At 38.1% G+C, this 19,845-nt stretch overlaps 1 protein-coding gene across 1 annotated transcript in view; it reads left to right on the forward strand.

Annotated features, from left to right (window-relative positions):
• Positions 1-19,845, forward strand: part of MKLN1 (muskelin 1) — a 1,607,387-nt gene that overhangs the window by 890,547 nt on the left and 696,995 nt on the right. Inside the window, exon 9 of the mRNA XM_044087317.1 lies at positions 8,879-9,091. Within this exon, the coding sequence (XP_043943252.1) occupies positions 8,879-9,091 (213 nt within the window). The remainder of the gene's footprint in view (positions 1-8,878; positions 9,092-19,845) is intronic.

Genomic DNA, 19,845 nt, shown 5'->3' on the forward strand with positions numbered 1-19,845 from the left:
ATATCCAGCTGGACTAGCCCAGTCAACAAATGTAAAATAAATAAATAAAAATATTGAACAGTGGTGTACTGAAAGTCATAATATTGAATGTAAAATCTTAAAATGTCTAAACATTGCACTTTACAATGTTGAAGTCAAAATACCTGCTAATAGCATACATTTAATACCTATGTAAACTGCACTAATACACAGCTGAGTAACAGATATCATCAGTCCTTCGTTAGTAAAACTGTAAATGAGTGCTAACATGGGTCCTCTAAAATGAGCACTAACATGGACCCTGCAGGGGGCAAGTTCAGTTTTCTATGCATGTAATGGATGAGGTATTCTGATGTCAACATTTGAACACGTTATAATTTTGACATTTCAGTGTTGTACATCAAGTGTTATGATTTTAAGTACCCCAGACTTCCAGTAATGTGAATAATGGTGAATGCAATATATACTTGTGTGTGTGTGTGTGTGTGTGTGTGTGTGTGTGTATATATATATATATATATATATATATATATATATATATATATATATATATATATATATATATATATATATATATATATATATATATATATATATATATAGATGTGTGTGTGTGTGTGTATGTGTGTGTATATATATATATATATATAAGAGAGAGAGAGGCCGTCTTGAATGTGATTGGTTGACACTTAAAGAATCTTTTTATTGGCCATTAGATCCATGAACCTAATACGTTGATGTAAGTAATGGTTATTTCCAATTGGCTATGAGGTAGAATAGAAGCTCTTCCATATGGTGGCAAGATTGTATGCATAGTTGTTTACATTGGCTCTTAGAGTTCAGACGGTGCAGTCGTTCAGCAATAGCATTGTTGCCTCACAGCAAGAGGTTCTCTGGTTCGATTCTTGGCTGGGGTGCTTTCTTTGTGGAGTCTGCATGTCCACCCTGTGTTTGTGTGGATTTCCTCCTGGTGCTCCAGTTTCCTCTCATGTCAGAAAGACATGGATCTGGAGCATTTCTCCCCGGGCCTCCGCTGAAAAAATAGAATTTGTTCCAAGTCGGACTTTCCTGGTAAACAAAAGTTAAATAAGTAAAAAATAAAATAAATTGACTAGTTAGTTCTATAATAAACCACAACAATATTATTATATTTTGTTTATATATTTTTAATGTATAGGCTACTGCCCGCAATGAAAGTGTGATATGGTATTCTCAGATCTATATCATGTTTGCAGTCGCCCCCTTCTAAATACGATTGGTGCTTGATGTTACGAAGATCACTTCTATTGGTCATATGGTTTGTGGATTTGATTTGTTGCCGAAATTAGTAGCTATCTTGGATTAACTAACTATGTGATAGTTGTATGGATTTTTTATTCAGACTTTTTAGGTTTACACTGAACTTATCAATGCTTGGCAGTTGATATTATTATTTGTTGAGTATGAGGGTTTGCGCTTTTGATTTGCTGGAAACAAAGTGATCGTCCTTTGTTTTTATAAAACGTTTTGGTTTAATGAGTTTTAATATGACAAGATGCATTGCTTGATAATATAGTATTGTATTGTTTTTAATTAGTCTGTATATAACGCTTATTCAATTGACAGAGTTTAATAATTACTGTAGCTGAAGCATTTGCTGCTCACTGTATTCAGCCAATAGATTGACAATTCATAAGCATCCTTATATCACTATTAGTAACTGATTTTTTATGCTGATGCTTTCATACTGACATTTTTACTGTTGAATCTAAGTTCATCTTTAGAGTGGCGTTGTATGTGATAGGTAGCAGATAGCTGGTTTATTATTCCATTGGTCGAGAGATTTGTGTGTGTTTGGATGAGAAATGCTAAGGCTTTCATTGATTGATTGTGACAAAGAAATATGTCATTGGATAGTGTGTTTATTAGCATGTTGTTTTTTATTCGCACTTGAGTATAGCAACTTTTATCAGTTGGCTGTTGGTACTAATGTTATTGGTTGAATGTTTAGTTTTTGATATATGTTATGATTGGTTGGATAAGACAATAAATGTCTGAAGAAGATTGGTATTACAGCTTTTAGTTTTTATATTTTTAGTCCAATAAGAATATTCAGTTGTGTAGTTCTTTGGAAAAATCTTTATACTGATTGGCCAAGTTTTTTGGCACAAAATGTGTAAAGTTTTAGTGGAAATTTGATACTTTAAATATATGTTTGTATTATTTTGTAAGTTGATCCGAAGAAGGGTTTTAGAACCCGTAAGCGTTCATCTTTTATTTTCATTCGAGAAATAAATGTCATTTTATGCCTGATTCTGTGGTGATCCTGCTGTTTTTTCAACTTTTCTTTTTTCTGCGGTAATATGGTGTTCTTCGGTGGTTGTTTCGTTTATAATTGGACTGATATATATATATATATATATATATATATATATATGTATATATATATATATATATATATATATATATATATATATACACACACACACACACACACACACACACGCACACAGTGGATATAAAAAGTGTACACATCCTTGTTGAAATGCCAGGTTTTTGTGATATAAAAAGATGAGAGCACAATAAATCAATTTCAAAACTTTTCTCACCTTTAATGTGACCTATAACCTATACAATTCAATTGAAAAACAAATCTGTTAGGGGAAAAAATATCTTCTTCTTTCGGCTTTTCCCAGTAAGGGGTCGCCACAGCGGAACTCGGGTCTGCTTATGATTGGCAGTAGATTTTTACGGTGCCGAGTCGCCAGCCCGATGCCCAACCTTCAACGAAGGCACGCCCATTCACGCATGTCTTTTGAACGCCACTCTACCGTGGGGAGGACATGCAGACTCCACACAGAAGGCACTCCAGCCGAGAATCGAACTGGAGAACATCTTGCTGTGAGGCAACAACACTGCCACTGCACCACCACGGCTTCCATTGTTAGGGGAAAAAATATATAAAAAATAAAAAATGTACAATAAGCTAGTTGCAAAGGTGTGCACACCCTTAAACTAATACTTTGTTAAAGCACCATTTAATTTAATTACAACATTCAGTCTTCTTGGGTACACACCTGCCATCAATTAAAGAGACTCTGATTGACCCCAAATAAAGTTCAGCTGTCCTAGAAGGATTTTCCCTGATATTTCATCAGTTGCTGCTACAACAAAAAACATGGTTCGCAGAGAGCTTACAAAGCATCAAAGGGATCTCATTGTTGAAAGGTATCAGTCAGGAGAAGGGTACAAAAAAATTTCCACAGCATTGGATATACCATGGAACACAATGGAGACGGTCATCAAAAAGTGGAGAAAATATGGGACAACAGTAACGTTGGAAAGAACTGGACATCCCTCCAAAACTGATGAAAAGATGAAAACTGGTCAGGGAGGCTGCCAAGAGACCTACAGCAACACTGAAGGAGCTGCAGGAATTTTTGACAAGTACTGGTTGTGAACTACATGTGACAACAATCTCTCATATTCTCAATATGTCTGGGCTATGTGGTAGGGTTGCAAGATGGAAACCTTTTCTTACACGGAAAGACATCCAGGCCCCAGCTAAAATTTGCAAAACAATACATCAAGTCTTCCAAAAGCATATGGGAAAATGTGTTAATGGTCAGATGAGGCAAAATAACTTTTTGGCCACAATTCCAAAAGGTACATTTCATGCAAAAACAACACTTCGCATCTCCAAAAGAACACCATCCCCAAGGTGCATGGTGGTGACAGTATCATGCTTTGGGGTTGGTTTTCTGCAGCTGGAACTGGGGCTTTAGTCAAGGTGGAGTGAATTATGAACAGTTCCAAATACCAGTCACTTTTGGCCCAAAACCTTTAGGTGTCTGCTAGAAAGCTGAAGATGAAGAGAAATTTCACCTTTCAACATGACAATGACCCCAAGCATACATCCAAATCAACAAAAGAATTGCTTCATCAGAAGAAAATTAAAGTTTTGGAATGGCCGAGCCAGAGCCCAGACCTAAATCCAATAGAAAGTCTGTGGGGTGACCTGAAGAGGGCTGTGCACGAGAAATGCCCTCGCAACCTTATAATTTGGAGCACTTTGGCAAGGAAGAATGGGCAAATATTGCAAAATCAAAATGTGCCATTCTGATAGACTCCTACCCAAGAAGACTGAATGCTGTAATTAAATCAAAAGGTGCTTCAACAAAGTATTAGTTTAAGGGTGTGCACACTTAGGCAACCACCTTATTGTACGTTTTTATTTTTTATATTTTTCCCCTAACAGATTTGTTTGTTTCTCAATTGAATTGTACAGGTTATATGTCACATTAAAGGTGGGAAACGTTTTGAAATGATTTATTGTGGTCTCATTTTATTATATCACAAAAACCTGTCATTTTCACAGGGGTTTGTAAACTTTTTATATCGTGTGTGTGTGTGTGTGTGTGTGTGTGTGTGTGTGTGTGTGTGCGCGCGCGCGCGTGTGTGTGCTTTGCTTGGTGAATCAGCAGTAAAGGGGTAGTCCTGATACCCAAGACTTCCAGTAATGTAATTCTAGTATTCCAGTAATTCTACCTATGTTCCAAATTTCAGCTGTACACCACAAATCTATTAAGTAAATTTATTTTTAAATATTTTTTTGTTTGTTCTCTCCACTGTAGATGTGCTGCATACCACTGTAAAATCATGTCTGTTGTAATTTGTGTGTGTATTGATCATGTCTAAATGCATCTGTAATTTTTCTATGTGGAGCTTTTCTCCCCGGGCCTCTGCTGAAAAAGGGCCTTTTCGGCTCAGTCAGACACCCCCGCTTAACAAATGTAAAATAAAAATAAAATAAAAATGTGAATAATGGTGAATGCAATATATACACACACACACACACACACACATATATATATTGATTAGTTTTATATATATATATATATATATATATATTATATATGTGTCTGTATAAAATTTATATATATATATATATATATATATATATATATATATATATATATATATATATATATATATATAAGGAGAGGGAGAGACCGTGAGCTAGAGAAAGGGAAGAATAATGAGACATTTGCTTGGTGAACCAGAGGTAAAGGGGGGGAGTCATGATACCCAAGACTTCAGTAGTGGGAGTAATTGTGAATGATCAGTTAGGTACAATGCTTCAGTGATGTCAAGAAGAGGTTTATAAAGAATCCCTTGCCATGGACCCAACAATAACTATAAATACCAGGTTCTTTTCAGATCACTCCAAAATCACACTGAACATTAACTGGGACAAAAAGATATATTTAGAGAATAGGGGGTCATAATTGGTCATTAAACCCTAATTTACTTTCCAAAATGGATGTAATAAAAGAAACAGAAGCAATACTAAAAGTAGCTCTTACAAATATCACTAACTCCCAAGTACCAGCTGGCATAGAATGGGCTTCAACCAAAGCACAAATTAGAGGATTGTTTATCAAAAAAGCAGCATACTATAAAAAAATACAACTGAAAGAGGAGCATATACTAAAAGGGAAAATAGAGCATCCTGAAAAAGAACTAATAACCCTAAGAACCAAACAGAAGCAGAACTTTTAAAACTGCAAAGGGATCTATATATGTTAGAAACCAGTAACCTATCTTTTTATGAAGCCAGAATGTTAGCCACTTACGCAGAAGAAGCTCAAATACCATCTAGAGCTCTGGTCAGAATTATCTCCCAACACAAAAATGCCTCCAATATATCAGAAATAAACTACAGAGACAAAAACTACACAAAAAATGAAGACATTATTAAAACATTTTAACAAATATACTCCCAAATATATGGAGCACAAATACTACAAACCTCAAAGGAAGATAGAACTCTCTTCCTTCAAAAACTCAGTTTAGACCAACAAAAAAAAGCTAACTGAACCAATATCCATCAGTGAAATTATTACAACAATCAAACACTTAAAAGCGCATAAGGCTCCGGGTCCGGATGGACTCGCATCAGAATTTTACAAAGCATTTTCCCCCTTGATAGCCAAACTACTATACTATTCACTGAATTACATAATAAACTATAAAATAAATGACATCCACTTTAATGCCTCTAAAACCATCTTTATATTAAAAGAACACACAGACCCCAAAAACCCAGACAGCTACAGACCCATCTCCCTCTTAAATATAGATACTAAAATATTTACTTCTATACTTGCAAACAGAATGAAAAATCTGATGGAGAAAATAATTTCCCTAGGACAATCCGGTTTTATACCACATAGACAGACTAGTGACAATACGTTAACATTAGATGCACTAATATCCTATGCTAACTGATGCAATATCAACATCTACACAATGGTAGTGGATGCCCACAAGGCATTTGATAGGGTTAATCTAGAATCTTTACTCCAAACACTACCCTACTTTAATATACCCAATAACTTCATTCAGATCATCCAAACTCTCTATAGCAACCCATACATATCTCTATATATAAATAAAACTTGGTCAAATAGGATCCTAATAAAAAATGGAACAAGACAAGGATGCCCATTATCACCCTTCTTGTTTAACCTATACCTAGAACCACTCTTTCTATACATTAAACAAAATATATACCACAATCCTCCATCAATACACAACTTCAAAATATACCTCACTGCATTTGCGAATGATCTGAACATATACTGCACTACACCAAATTCAGATATAAACAAAATAATAGCTGCAATTGAGCATTTCTCGACTGTCTAACTACAAACTAAACCTCAATAAAACTAATATTTCCCCCCCTAAAAACACCCAAACTCATCTCACTAATACCATTGTTAAACACAATAAAAATAAAAGAAGAAACTAAATATCTGGGAATCGCCTTTTTCCAGAATAGCAAAGACTTCTACCAACACAATGTAAACCTTAAATGGCAAAGTATAATGCAAGACTGTAAAAGATGGAACAACCTAAAACTACCATTCCTGGCCAAAGTATCAATAATCAAAATGAACATTTTACCTAGACTAATGTATATATTCATGACATCACGGACAACAATACATAATAATTCTTCAAACAAATTCATACCTTCCTAGCAAAATTTATATGGGAACCCAAAAAAAAACAGAATCTCCTATCCAAAATTAACACTCCCCAAAAGCAAAGGAGGACTAAATCTACCAGGTAATGTACTACTCGATCATTAACTAACAGAATATTAAAAATAGCTGCATATAACCCGTCAATGGAAAATTGGTCTCCTTTTTGTGTGACTATCTATTATAGATATATTAAAGCTCTAGGTTTCAATCCCAAAGCACTTCCATTCCTGAAGCAAAAAAAAATACAAACTTATAACATTATAGAGCCCTTAAAACATTCTGTCAACTTGGCGCAAAAACTCTTTCAATTCCTGAACCTTAGACAAGCCATGACAATACTGCAACCCCTTTCATAAAAAACCAAATTTAAAAATAAACAATAAGATGCTGGACTTGGTCCCTTTTCCCAGACTGAAAGATAAAACAATCCAAGATATTTATCCCTACCTTATAACTGTTCAATACAAGAATTGAGGACCAACTTCTCCCTAAATCACACATAATAAACCCAAGACAAATCAAAGAACTGTGTTCCAGTTACCTCCAAAATGTTACTATGACCAATAGTGACATAGAAACTTGTAGCAGGTTTTGGAAAACTATTATCACAACAAAGAAAACTATTACTAATTCATTTAAAATGATAAATGAAATCAAATGCCAGAAAGACCTCCTCTTCTCTAACTACTGGAGAAAAATTAAACCATCCACAGATGATCAGCAAGTAAGCCAGGCAATCAATCTAACACTGAAGATTATACCCCTCAAAAAGTTAGCATACACTCAGCTCATGATCAATAATAATGCTTATTTTACACCTGCAATCCTACACAAATTTAACACGTCAAAATCGCCTTTCTGCCCACACTGTAAGGACCAGATAGCTGACTTAATCCATGTATTTTGGAGCTGTAAATGTGTGTCTAAACTGTGGAACTCTCTCAAGGTACAATTACAAAAAACAGGTTATCAAACATCAACATTAGCTTGAGGATTACACATTCTCCCACCTAACATACCAAGAAAACAAGCAAATACACTTTTAACAATTTTCCTATTAATGAAACTGTATATAGCTTTTAAATGGCTAGATACGATAAATGTCTCTTGGGAGGGTTTTAAACAAGTAGCTATACAACACCTTTTAGCTCATAAAATAGTAATAGATAAAAGAAACAAAAACATGAAATCCAGAGAGATTTGGGAACAAACCTTCAATCTCATATTAGCATAATTCATCACACAGCAGCTTAGAAATACACTATAATGGAACCAAAGAACACATACAAGTTCAGATATTAAATAATAACTTGGATATTACAAATGTATATACTGTCTATATAACTGTGGAACTAACAGTGAAAGCATCTATGTACATAGTGTAAATAGATATGTTGTACGACCTATATCCTGTGATATTTGACATCAATGTATAACATATATATATATATATATATATATATATATATATATGGTCATGTTGTAAGATAGTTTTTATTTGTGACATTTATTAATGTAAAAATAAAAATTATTGGAAAAAAAAAAGAATCCTGTGCCCATCCTTTGCAAATTAATTAGTATTATAAGCCAGTAATTGTATTGTACCCAGGTTGAATGCTGTGATGCACTACATCTTTTTTGCAAACCAGTTTGCTTTTAATCCCATCTTTGTGAGTGAGTTTTCAGGTCATTAAGTCTAAAAAGAACATTACGCTTTTATTTTATATCTGTTTAGTACAGAATTGCACTCTGCATTAAAGTGTAATTGATGCCGTTTATTATTTTCTCTTTCTAATATGTAAGTATGTATATAGACTGAAAGAGCTCTTTCCTGTCATTTATATATTTACCTTTATTTCTTGTAGGATGGGCCATCTGCTAGGTCATGTCACAAAATGTGTATAGACTCGCAGCGAAAGCAGATCTACACACTAGGCCGATATTTAGACTCTTCCGTAAGAAACAGTAAATCTTTGAAGAGTGATTTTTACTGCTACGATATTGATACCAACATGTGGACACTGCTGAGTGCAGATACTGCAGCAGATGGTGGCCCTAAGCTGGTGTTTGATCATCAGGTAAAGGACAATCTTTAACAACTAAATCTAGAAGCCTTACATTTTCTCTAAGAAAGATGTTTGCCATCTGTTATTGTACAAAGTATATTCCTTCACAAAAGAAAAGAAAGAAAACTGAAGTAGATGTTTAAAAGGTCGTCTCCTTTGTATCTAGAATGATATTTTTTTGGCTTTATACTATTTCTTTTTGTATCAAATATTGTGCTACGTTTAAATTTTGCCAACATAGTTAAATATTTTTGCTATTTGCATTTAAGAACTTGGTAATGTTTCTTGAAATGTTTTATTGTATGCAACCTTTGAGCACTGGGCATTACAAAAATTTTAGCCTATAAGTTCAAAATATTATGAGAGAGCATATTTGAATAAATATGTTCAGCCTAACTTATGACAGAACTTCAGGAGTGGCATGACAGACGTGGTTGGAGGAAACACAAAGTATGACTACCCTATGGTCTGCAGAAGGTGGGTGTTCAGAGTAATCCTCCCATTGCAGTCCAGCATATAATTCTTGTGGTGGTATGTAGTCCAGAAAACTTTGCTTTACAGAAGTATGACTGCTTCTCTGATGACTCTTCTCACCAGCTTGCGTAGTATGTCCTAAGACCATACTTGACGAGTAGATGGCACATCTTCAGTGCAGGAGCTCTCCCAGTAGAGAAACACTCCCAGGTAGGGAATATAAAGCAAACACCTGGATGGGACTTGCCATCTGAGGTAGGTTGATGGTCAGCCCGGAAGAAGGGGAAAAAAAACTTAGAATTGCTTCTAACTATCCCATAATAACTTATTACTTCCTTTCCATGTGTTATTTTGTTTTTTGAAAGAGTACATCATCCTAGTATTTCATTGTATGCTGAGGTGTGATCTGTCCACTATACATAACTTTTTCAAGTCTTCCTGAAGTTGTCTTGCTAGTTTCTATGCAAGTCTCTCACTCTTGATTTGCCTTCCTAGAGTGTTTGACCCCAGTGTAGCTGTAGGCATGCCATTAAGATTGCATAAGTGGGTTGTGAACTGAATCCAATTAGCAAGTCTAATCCTGATTCCCTCATCCATCATTTTCATTTGGTGTCACTTCCTGTCTGTTTTGTAAATGTGTGTTTATGTGAGACTTTGTCTTTTTACTTAACTATTTTTATATACACTTTCCTTTGCTCAATACAGATATTTTATTTTGACTATCCATCGAGTAACTGGTTAGAGCAGCTGTTAGTCTTCACCATGGCAAGATTACATCATTTGGGCATTGGGCATATTTACCTCTTATGCCACCTACAGTTACAAACGTGAAACATGAACTAGATTGGTAAATGGATTCAATCACTCATGATCCTTTCCTTTAAAAAGGTGGACCGTAGGGTTGCATTAATGGGTAGTTCTCTGCTTAGGGTTTCGTTAAGGGTGAGTATTAATTGTAGAATTAACTTTCACTTAACTGATCAAGTCAACAATTAAGCACCATGACCAAGTAAGACCTAGTTGTATGTTTGCTGTGTCCAAGGTTCTTAATTTTTTAGACACTTGCTTGGATATTGGTTTATCAGTTGACCCAGAGCTACTAGGACACAATGTTACATAATACTGAGCCACACGGTACAGCATTATAATTTGAATTTAAAGTGGTTTGATATCTGCTGGATTTGATGTTATCCTAGTCACCATTCATCACGTCTGGGTCTTGGATCCAACGTCTGATCCAAGCCAGCAACTCTCAGACAACAGCTTAGCTCAAGCAGCTCCTCCCCTCCCATAATGCTCTGCTGCCTTGTAAACCCTCAGATCTCGTTTGCCGCACTTGTAGACAGACACAGATTGCTCAGCTCCTCCAGTGTAGTCAAGTAGATGCATCTTTTTGGGATTTCCTTCATAGTTTCTTTCTTAGTGCCTTAGTCTCTTAATTTTCTTACTGTTCTTCTGGTTCTCAGGTTTTCTGCGTGTTGTTACCATCACTGTTCTACCCCTCCCATGGAGTGTGGCACGCTTTTCAGTGTCTTTAGAGTTGTCAAGTTTGTGTCAAGAATTTCGTCTTGAGATTTAATTTTTCTTGATTGTAGTTTAGGTTTAGGTGTGTGTTGTATCGCATGTGGAATGGACTTTTTGGTTCTCGTCGATTTCGGACTTTGTTTTGTGCTTTGGCGCTTTAAGATGTCAGAAAAGGCATAAAGTTTTAAGAGGTGCTCCTTGTGCAGTCGGAAGATGCCTGTTTCTGACTTGCATGAGGAGTGCCTCTACTGCCTCGGCGCCGGCCACCTGGAGCTTGAGTGTGGCATTTGTGCTGCATTCAACCCCGGGGCCTTGGTCGAGTGCCAAAATAAAATACTACTCAAAGGAATGTCTCAGCGGGGTCCCTTGGTCAAGGAGCCTTTGACCAAGCCGAGCCCCTCTGACCACAAGAGAAAAGTAACCTCTGCCTCCTTTTCTGGGGAGGTCTCAGGTAAAAAGCCTAGGCTGTTGGATCCAGCCCCTGATCCGACTCCAGCCTCGGTGGGGTCGGATTCAAAGATTTTGGATTCAAAGTCCTCTAGAGAGTCAACACCTGGATCCAAGGCCTCCACTCCAAGGTATTCAGATCCGAAGGTCTCTGAGTCGACTCCCATATCCAAGGCCTCCAGATCGAGACCTTCAGATCTGAGTCTGAGCAGGCTGGTCACGGATCCGATCGTTTCTGATCCGAGGAGTTTGAATGCCCTGCTCTCTCAGATCCTTCTATTTCCACGGATCCGAAATGGTCAGATCCTATTGTTGTTGAGGACCTTCCCACTGATCCTTTGGGAGGGGACCATTTGTTCACCTCTCCACGAAGGAGCTATACTATCATATCAAAATAGACAGGCGGTCCAGGAGATTTCTCTGCTTTTGCATAGGAGCCGATCACTTTCAGTTCAGAGCCCTGCCCTTTGGACTCACCACAGCTCCCTGGGTGTTAACCAATGCATGACAGTAGTGGCAGTTCATCTCAGGCTGCAGGGATTCCAGGTGTTTCCCTACCTCAACAACTGGTGCCTCACAGCCCCTACACAGCATCAACTGGTGGAGGCCACACAGTTTCTTTTTCATCTTTTTGATTAACCTGGAGTCACAGTGAATCTTGCCAAGTGTTTTCTGACCCCGTCTCAACATCTGGAGTTCATTGCACTTAGACACAGTCTCAGAGATTGTAGTTCCCCTCCAGTGGGTGCTTCTTATCTGGTCTCGCATACAGTCTCTTCAGGAGCAAACTCATCCTCCAGTATCTGTAATTCTGAGAACCTTAGGGGCCATGGCAGCAGCCATTTATTTGGTTCCACTGGCCAGCTACTACATGAGAGCTCTGCAGTGGACCCTGGCAGTTCACTGGTCTGCTCTTTCTCATCCTGTTTCAGTTCCTATATGGCTCACCCCAATTTGCCAGTGACATCTGTCATGGTGGATGCACTCTCCAAACCTCCTAGCGGGCAAGTCTTTTTCTCCCCCCACTCCAGCGGCCATGTTGACCATGGACGCTTCCCTTCTAAGGTGGGGGGGCATTTCCTGGGGAAGACTGTCCAAGGGACGTGGTCCCAGTCAGAGACCAAACTACACATCAGTGTTCTGGAAATGACAGCAGTCCTCCTTATGTTGCAAGCCTTTCAGGACTGCCTCCCTCTGGCGACAGTAGCAGTGCATACAGACAACATGGCCATTGTGTGGTACATAAACAAGGGGGCACATGTTCTTATCTGCTTTGGCGTTAGGCCGTGAGGGTCTGGGAGTGGGCGATGTCCTTGGGGCACTTTCTCCTTGCAACGCATATTCCTGGAGCATCCAGTGTGCTGGTAGACAGCTGTGCAGGGCTATTCTGACCCTGCACAAGTGGTCCCTGAACCCGCTAGTGGCAAAGCGGATCTTCCGTCAGTGGGGCCAACTGAGCTCTGATCTGTTTGCTTCTCCTCTCAACTACAAATGCAGCAGCTACTTCGCCTTGATCCCCCCAGTGGGGAAGTCCCCCCAGGGACACTCTTACTCACGATTGGCCTCCGGGTCTTCTGTATGCCATTCCTCCATTACCTCTCCTTCCAAGAGTTCTTCAAAAAGCAGGACACCTCCGAACGCAATTACTCCTCATTGCCTCCTTCTGGCCTCAGCAGGTGTGGTTCCTTCTTCTACGGTCTCCTCTGAAGCATCCCTTTGGGTGCTCCATCTGGATCTTATTTCTCATCCGTCACTCCTTCCACTTCCAAATCTGCAGCCCGTCAGTCTGACAGCTTGGTTTGTCAAATTCCAGTGATTCTGGCTAAGTCCGGGCTTGCATCTCCTATGAAGGACATTATTCTTGCTTCTCAGAAATCTTCTACCAACAGAGTTTACAGAAGTAAGTGTAAGATATTCTCTATCTGGGTAAAGGTCAGAATCATTATCCATTTTCAGTCCCTATTTCAGACATTCTTTTCTTGGCTTCCTTTTTCCAAGAGGGAGCAAGTTTCTCTGCGATTTAAGTCCAAATGGCAGCTATTTCTGATTTTCACCTTAATGAAGAACCTACTTTTTCTTCTCACTTCTGCAAGGATTTCTTGAAAGGCATATTTCTGTTGTGTCCCCGAGTTCAGGGATCCTTCTCCACTGTGAGATCTTGCTATGGTGCTGCAATCTCTAACTCAGGCTCTGTTTGAGCCTGCCGCATCCTGTGACTTAAGAATTCTTTCTTGGAAGACTGCCCTTTTGGTGGCAATAACTTCAGCGAAAAGAGTATCAGAGATGCAGGCTCCCACCATCAAGCCTCCTTATTTGATACTCCATAAAGATAAAGTGGCCATGAGACCCAGTCCGCCACTGAAGTGAACCTCAATCAGTCTATCCAACTTCCAGTCTTCTTTCCAATTATACTAACAAGGGGGAATACATTTTGCATACCTTAGATGTTTGACAGCTTTTTTTTTTTTTTATTTGCACAAAATTAATTTAACTTTTTGTCTTTCAGACCAGTTGTTTGTGGCCTTCTCAGTTAACAGAAAGGGCTGAGCTGTTTCAAAAGTTAACATTTCCCATGGGATTTCCCATTGCATTTTGTACAGCTACACCTCTTGTGGTACTCCTTTGCCTGGACTAGTTAGGGCCGCCCATTTTACCAGGTCAGTGACTACTTCAGCTGCCTTCTTAGCTCTTCAATCCTTGGATGACGTTTGTGCAGCAGCAACTTGGCCTTCTCCTCATACCTTTATTTCTCATTACAAGATTGACCTAGTTTCTAGGGGAAGGGCTTCCTTTGGCTCCACTGTTCTTCGGCATGTCCTTCCATGAGGTCGCCCGAGAATGTTGGGTAGCTGGGGATTCTGACCCAAACATAATGATTGGTCACTAGTATAACTTCAGATTAATAGTTATGTACTTACCATAACTTGGTAACTGTGTTATCCATAGTCACCATTCATCACAATCCCACCCTCCTTTCCCCCTTCCTAAGAGATTGGCAAGAATTTAGCTGGATCTTGTTTGGTGGCAGGTCTCCTCTGTCTGTCGTCTTTCTCCAGGGCGAACTCGATCTGAGGCGTTAGAGGCAGCAAGGCATTATGGGAGGGGAGGAGCTTGAGCTAAGCTGTTGTCTGAGTTTTGCCAGCTTGGATCCGATCCAAGACCCATACGTGATGAATGGCGACTGCAGATAATTATGGTAAGTACATAACTATTAATTAGTTGGCCTAGATTTGTGTTTCATCTGATCTAATTCATGAGTTGAGCTGGGTTACTCAGACTGTTACCATTCATTCAGTTAACTCATTAACCCTGAGTTACAGTCTCATAGTGCCTCTGTGGTTAAATCCAAGCACTCTCTGAGGTGACAGGAATTGCATTATGGTACACCCAAGTGCCTTTCACAAGCGCGAGTAATTTTACAGTCCTATTTTAGCTCCACTGTTAAAAAAATAAGTTGAAAAAGTAACAGAACTTTGTCAGTTACCTTCTCAACTTACGTTTCAGCATGGAGTTACGTGATGCTAATATTGGAATTTATTGATAAAAATTCCTGCCAAATGCTGTACTCTGAAGGCAAGTACTATGGAGGAAATTACGCCCGCATTCTAGGCGACGGAAGTGTTGTAATCCTAGAAATGGTGGCTGCCATGTAAGTGTGAGACTTTAAAAGTACAAACAGAAGTGATATGTTTAGGCACTGAAATGTCCGGAGCTACAACTACAGCAAAGGTAGAGAGACTGGAGAGCTGCTGTTTTATCTATATATTTTACTTTTCTTTTTTAACCGTTAGTGGGAGTATAACTGCTACTTTTAGCACTGAAGCTCACTCCCTCATGAAAGATATTTTAGGTATGCTGATGTACCAGGCAACTTCAAGTCCATCTCGTATTCAGGGACATCAACACCCACCCACCCAAAGCAGCAAGATGCAGGACTGTGCCCAGATTTTTGCAAGTGTGGTTCTCTAGCAACTCACTGAGGATTAAATTCACTAAATAATGACATGCATTTGCGTTTCAGACTTTATATCATTCAGAAAATTATACTAAACTTTGTTTTGATTTCTTGTGCTAAGAGGTTGAGAAGTATGGTGAAAACAGCACACACTACCTACAGTGATCCAAATTTTCTCTCTCTCATGGCTGTGAATAACTGTTACGTCCCTGCACATTGAGAAATAAGCACTAGAGATGGGTTGTATGGACAAGCTGATCTCAGTGTATACCAGCATCTCATCTTCAGGGACATTTCCTTGTTGTTTTTTTTTTAAATAATAAGGTTGCTACATGTCCATTTTATAGTGGGATACTCATGGTTTAAGATCCTGCATCCTGTTGCTCGCAGCACTGACTGCAAACATGAAAGGAAATGTCCATGTTTGCTGACTACATTCATTTTGCATTAGTGACTGCTGTCATTAAGCTGTTAAATAAAATTAAAAAAAAAAGCACCAGCTGTCCTTTCAAGTCATTATCTTTCTAATCTGCAGTCTGTTGGTGTGTTGAGGGTTGTCTGGCTGTTCTGTACTAGGTCCGTTCTTGAAACATGAAGCACTAATTGGCTGAAATCTAGGTATGCACTGTATCAGAGTCAGTAAAAGCACTGTATAGGCTGCCACCATGAAATGTTTTCTTTTTCAGAAGAGAAAATTAAGTATTCATATTTTATCTATTTATTTATTTTATAAGACATTGTGCTTCAAAGAAGCTGAGAGAGTACAGAATTGCTACAAGTATTGTTGTGATCGAGGACATAGCTCCAAACCAGTCAGGGACAAATAACAGAATTATGCGGGACAATCGGGGATACTTTTAAAATATTAATAATAATAATTATTACAGACAATGACACAATGTGAGGCACCATCAGGAGCATTCTCCAGAATTATGGACAGGTGGCATCATGAACAGAACGTATAGTGTCCTGGCTTGACCACATTGGTGAGTAAGACTAAGTGAGCAGAGCAGTAATTGGCGCACTGCAAAAAACCTTACTAAAAGGCTTAGCCTTAGAATTAGATGTGAGATTTGCTTTCATCTGTTTTGCTGTTAAATGCCTCTTGCTTAGATTGCTTGCTGATTAAAAAATATATCTGTATAATGGCAGAGAGAGGGAAAGAGTGACAAAGATAGAAATATACTACTCTCTCTTTTTTATCTATAGTGGTTTCTTGGCTTGTTTTATCTACATTTTCTGTGTAACAAACAGATTTTTTTTCCTCATTTTTGGACTGTTTTTCAAAATGTTTTTTTTTCCCTCAAATTGCTAAAGACTTTATTCACTAAATAATAGCACACCTTTGAGTTTCAGACTTTATATCACTCAGAAAATTCATGTAAAACCTATTATTCTAGCAACTTTCTACATTTATAATAGCAATATTTAAAATCTCTCTATTTTGTGACTTTGTCCCCCCATTATTTTAGTCTTTGTCCAGATTTTTTGTGATAAGAGATTGAGAGGTGTGGTGGTAACAGCCTTTTTTGTAACCCTATTGGCTGTGGATTTGTATTGGCAAACACTGTTACTACATAAAGTGCACATCTACAGATCAGCTGCCTAAAGGGACCTGATCTTAGTGTTTACCCATCTGTTAATTGGACCTTATGCTCCCAGTCTTCAGTGGCAGTTTTTCTTGTGCCGATATTTTTGTAAATATTGGCAAGACACTAGATTCATCTTTGTGCATTTATAACCATGCTCACTGCCTAAAGAAGCAATCCATTCAGTAATTTTTTTCTTATTACAGTGATCAGGGTTGATTGGGGTTGTACCTCTGAATTATCTAGAATTCTGATATATATTATAGTTTTTTTCCTTGTAAAATCTGTATGTCATTAAGGATTCAAGTCACTAAACAATAACAGCTGAGTTTCAGACTTCATATCCTTCCGAAAATGCATGTCAATGCAGAATGTGTTATTCTAGCAACTTTGAAAGTTTCTAAGAACAGTATTGAAAATCTGTTCTTGATTTATGGTTTTGTCTGCAAGCACAGGGTCAGAAATGTATAGGCCTAAGACCAGCTTGTGCTGTCATTATGTGACACCTTTCAACCATCCTTAGTTCAAGCAGTTAGAGACTCATTAAAGGTCAAGGATAACTGCATGCAGCTGTATCTGTGGCATAGAATGATAAATATCTGACTACAACCTATTCACCCCAAGTTTATGTAGTGGTTTTGGGTGCTTGGCACACAAATGTGTTTCTCAAATGGTATGAGCCATGTTCCACTGAGATGACTTTTATTACTGCAGAGATTGTGCTTATTGACTGATATTGGTTGATTGTAATGACAGATGTCTAAGTGACCTTTTATGGCTGAAATGGGTAGTTTTGGCATTATTGGTTCATTGCTTACAGGGAATATAATCCGATACAATTTATTTATTTTACATTTGTTGACCGGGTTAGTCCGACTGACCCAAGTAGCCCTTTTTCACCGGAGGCCCAGGGAGAAAACCTCTGTACAGATTATGCAAAAAAGAATAAGTATACGGACATAACAGAAAGGCAGAAGAATAGTAGAAGTCTAGAATGTGTACATTAACAAATTAATGAAAAATAAGGCAGCCAAGTGACATGTAACAATAATTGGCAGTAGGCATAATATACATATGAACAACACAATAAATGACAGTAGACTCTCTGTACTAAGTTATCTTTAGAGAGTAGTAGAAAACATGAGGTTATCTGAATATGTCTAAGGAATTTATAAGGTACAGATAGGACAGATAGTGGAGTTGTATAGTAATACTTTTGCTTAAGGAGGGTGAAATCAGTGGCAAGTCCATTGATTTAGCAAGTATTCTTTAGTAACGACTTTAAATGTTTTCAGTGTGTTGGACCTAATTTCGAGAGGGAGGCAGTTCCATGCCTTGGTAAGTTATAGCTGTAAAGATTACATCCAGACTTTAGGTTTGTAAGTTACTAGAAGGTCTTGGGTGGAGCTCCAGTGAGGTCTAGTAGGTAAATAGAGATTAGAGAAGAAAGAGCTAGACAATTGGAAGGTTGGTAGAGGATGCAGTGAATGATCTGGAACTGGGTGAGAAGGAACAGATGAGGTAGTTCAAGCCACTTTAGCTGTTTCAGAGAGAGGCATTGATGGGGCTTATAGGTTTGCTGGGCAACAAATCTAGCTATCTTACTGTAAGTTGATTCTAGTTTGGCAAGGAAAGTTGAGTTTAGATTGGTGAAAATTTGAGAACCATACAGTAGACAGGGTAATAGGTAAGAATGAGAAAGAGTTATCTTGGCTTCTCTAGAGATAGTTATTTTGTTGCGACACAGAAGACCTAGTTTCTGATGAGTTTTCCTGATACAGTTGTTGATCTGTACGCCAAATTTGATTTGAATTGATTTGGTCATCAATAATAATTCCTAAAAGCTTTGTGTTGGATTCAACCTCAGTTAGGGTGTTATTTAGAGACTGTGTTGCGAAGGAGGATCTGATATGGTTAAGGTTTTTTGGTAGAAAAAGTAATAACTTGCTTTTTGGGGGGTTAAGGATTAGTTAATTTTTGGAGAGACAGTTTTCTACTGAGTTGAAGGTAGACTTTGCGGCAGACATGAGCTCAGTGGGTGAATCATCAGTAGTGAAGATGGTTGAGTCATCAGCATTTTGGACTAGAGATGAAAGAGGGCAGGAGGAGTAGAGAGAATTGGTAAAGATATTAAAAACTAGTGGCCCAAGGATGGAACCTTGTGGGACACCCATTTTAACTGGAAGAGGAGGGGAGTGAGCAGAGTGCCATTTAACTGCTTGAAGTCTGTCAGAGAGGTAACTGGCAAACTAGGCAATAGTAGAAGGGGAGAAGTTAAGATTAGTTTGTGCAGAAGAGGATGAGATACAGTGTCGAAAGCCTTTCAAAGGTCTAAGAGTATGCAGGAGGTGTTTGTTGTCATCTCTGGCTAAAGAAACAGTGTTAAGGAAGGATAGTAGGGCAGTGGTAGTGCTATGCTTGGGTCTAAAACCATGTTGAGTTGGAGAAAGGGAGATCAGGCAATCAGGGAGTTGTGTATAGTTTAGGTGACAGGAAGGGTTCAGTGATATAAATGTTATATAAAGTTTATTGCTGCTTTTACACTAGTTCTGGCATTGCTCAACTCAGTATATAGGGCAATATTTCTGATTTCTTGTATTTCTTTATTTACAGACACAACAGTATGCTGCAGCATTTAGGTCACAAAGCTGTTTTGAGCATGTAGTCAAAACATATTTGGGTGGGATGTAAGGCTTAGTGAGAGATATTTTATTGTTGATTTTTGGCATTGCTCAAACGGGTATTTTGGACAATATTTCTGCCTTTTTTTTACTTCT

The sequence above is a fragment of the Protopterus annectens genome, chromosome 11.part0, assembly GCF_019279795.1.
Source record: "Protopterus annectens isolate FY-2018-M chromosome 11.part0, PAN1.0, whole genome shotgun sequence".
NCBI lineage: Eukaryota > Metazoa > Chordata > Ceratodontiformes > Protopteridae > Protopterus > Protopterus annectens.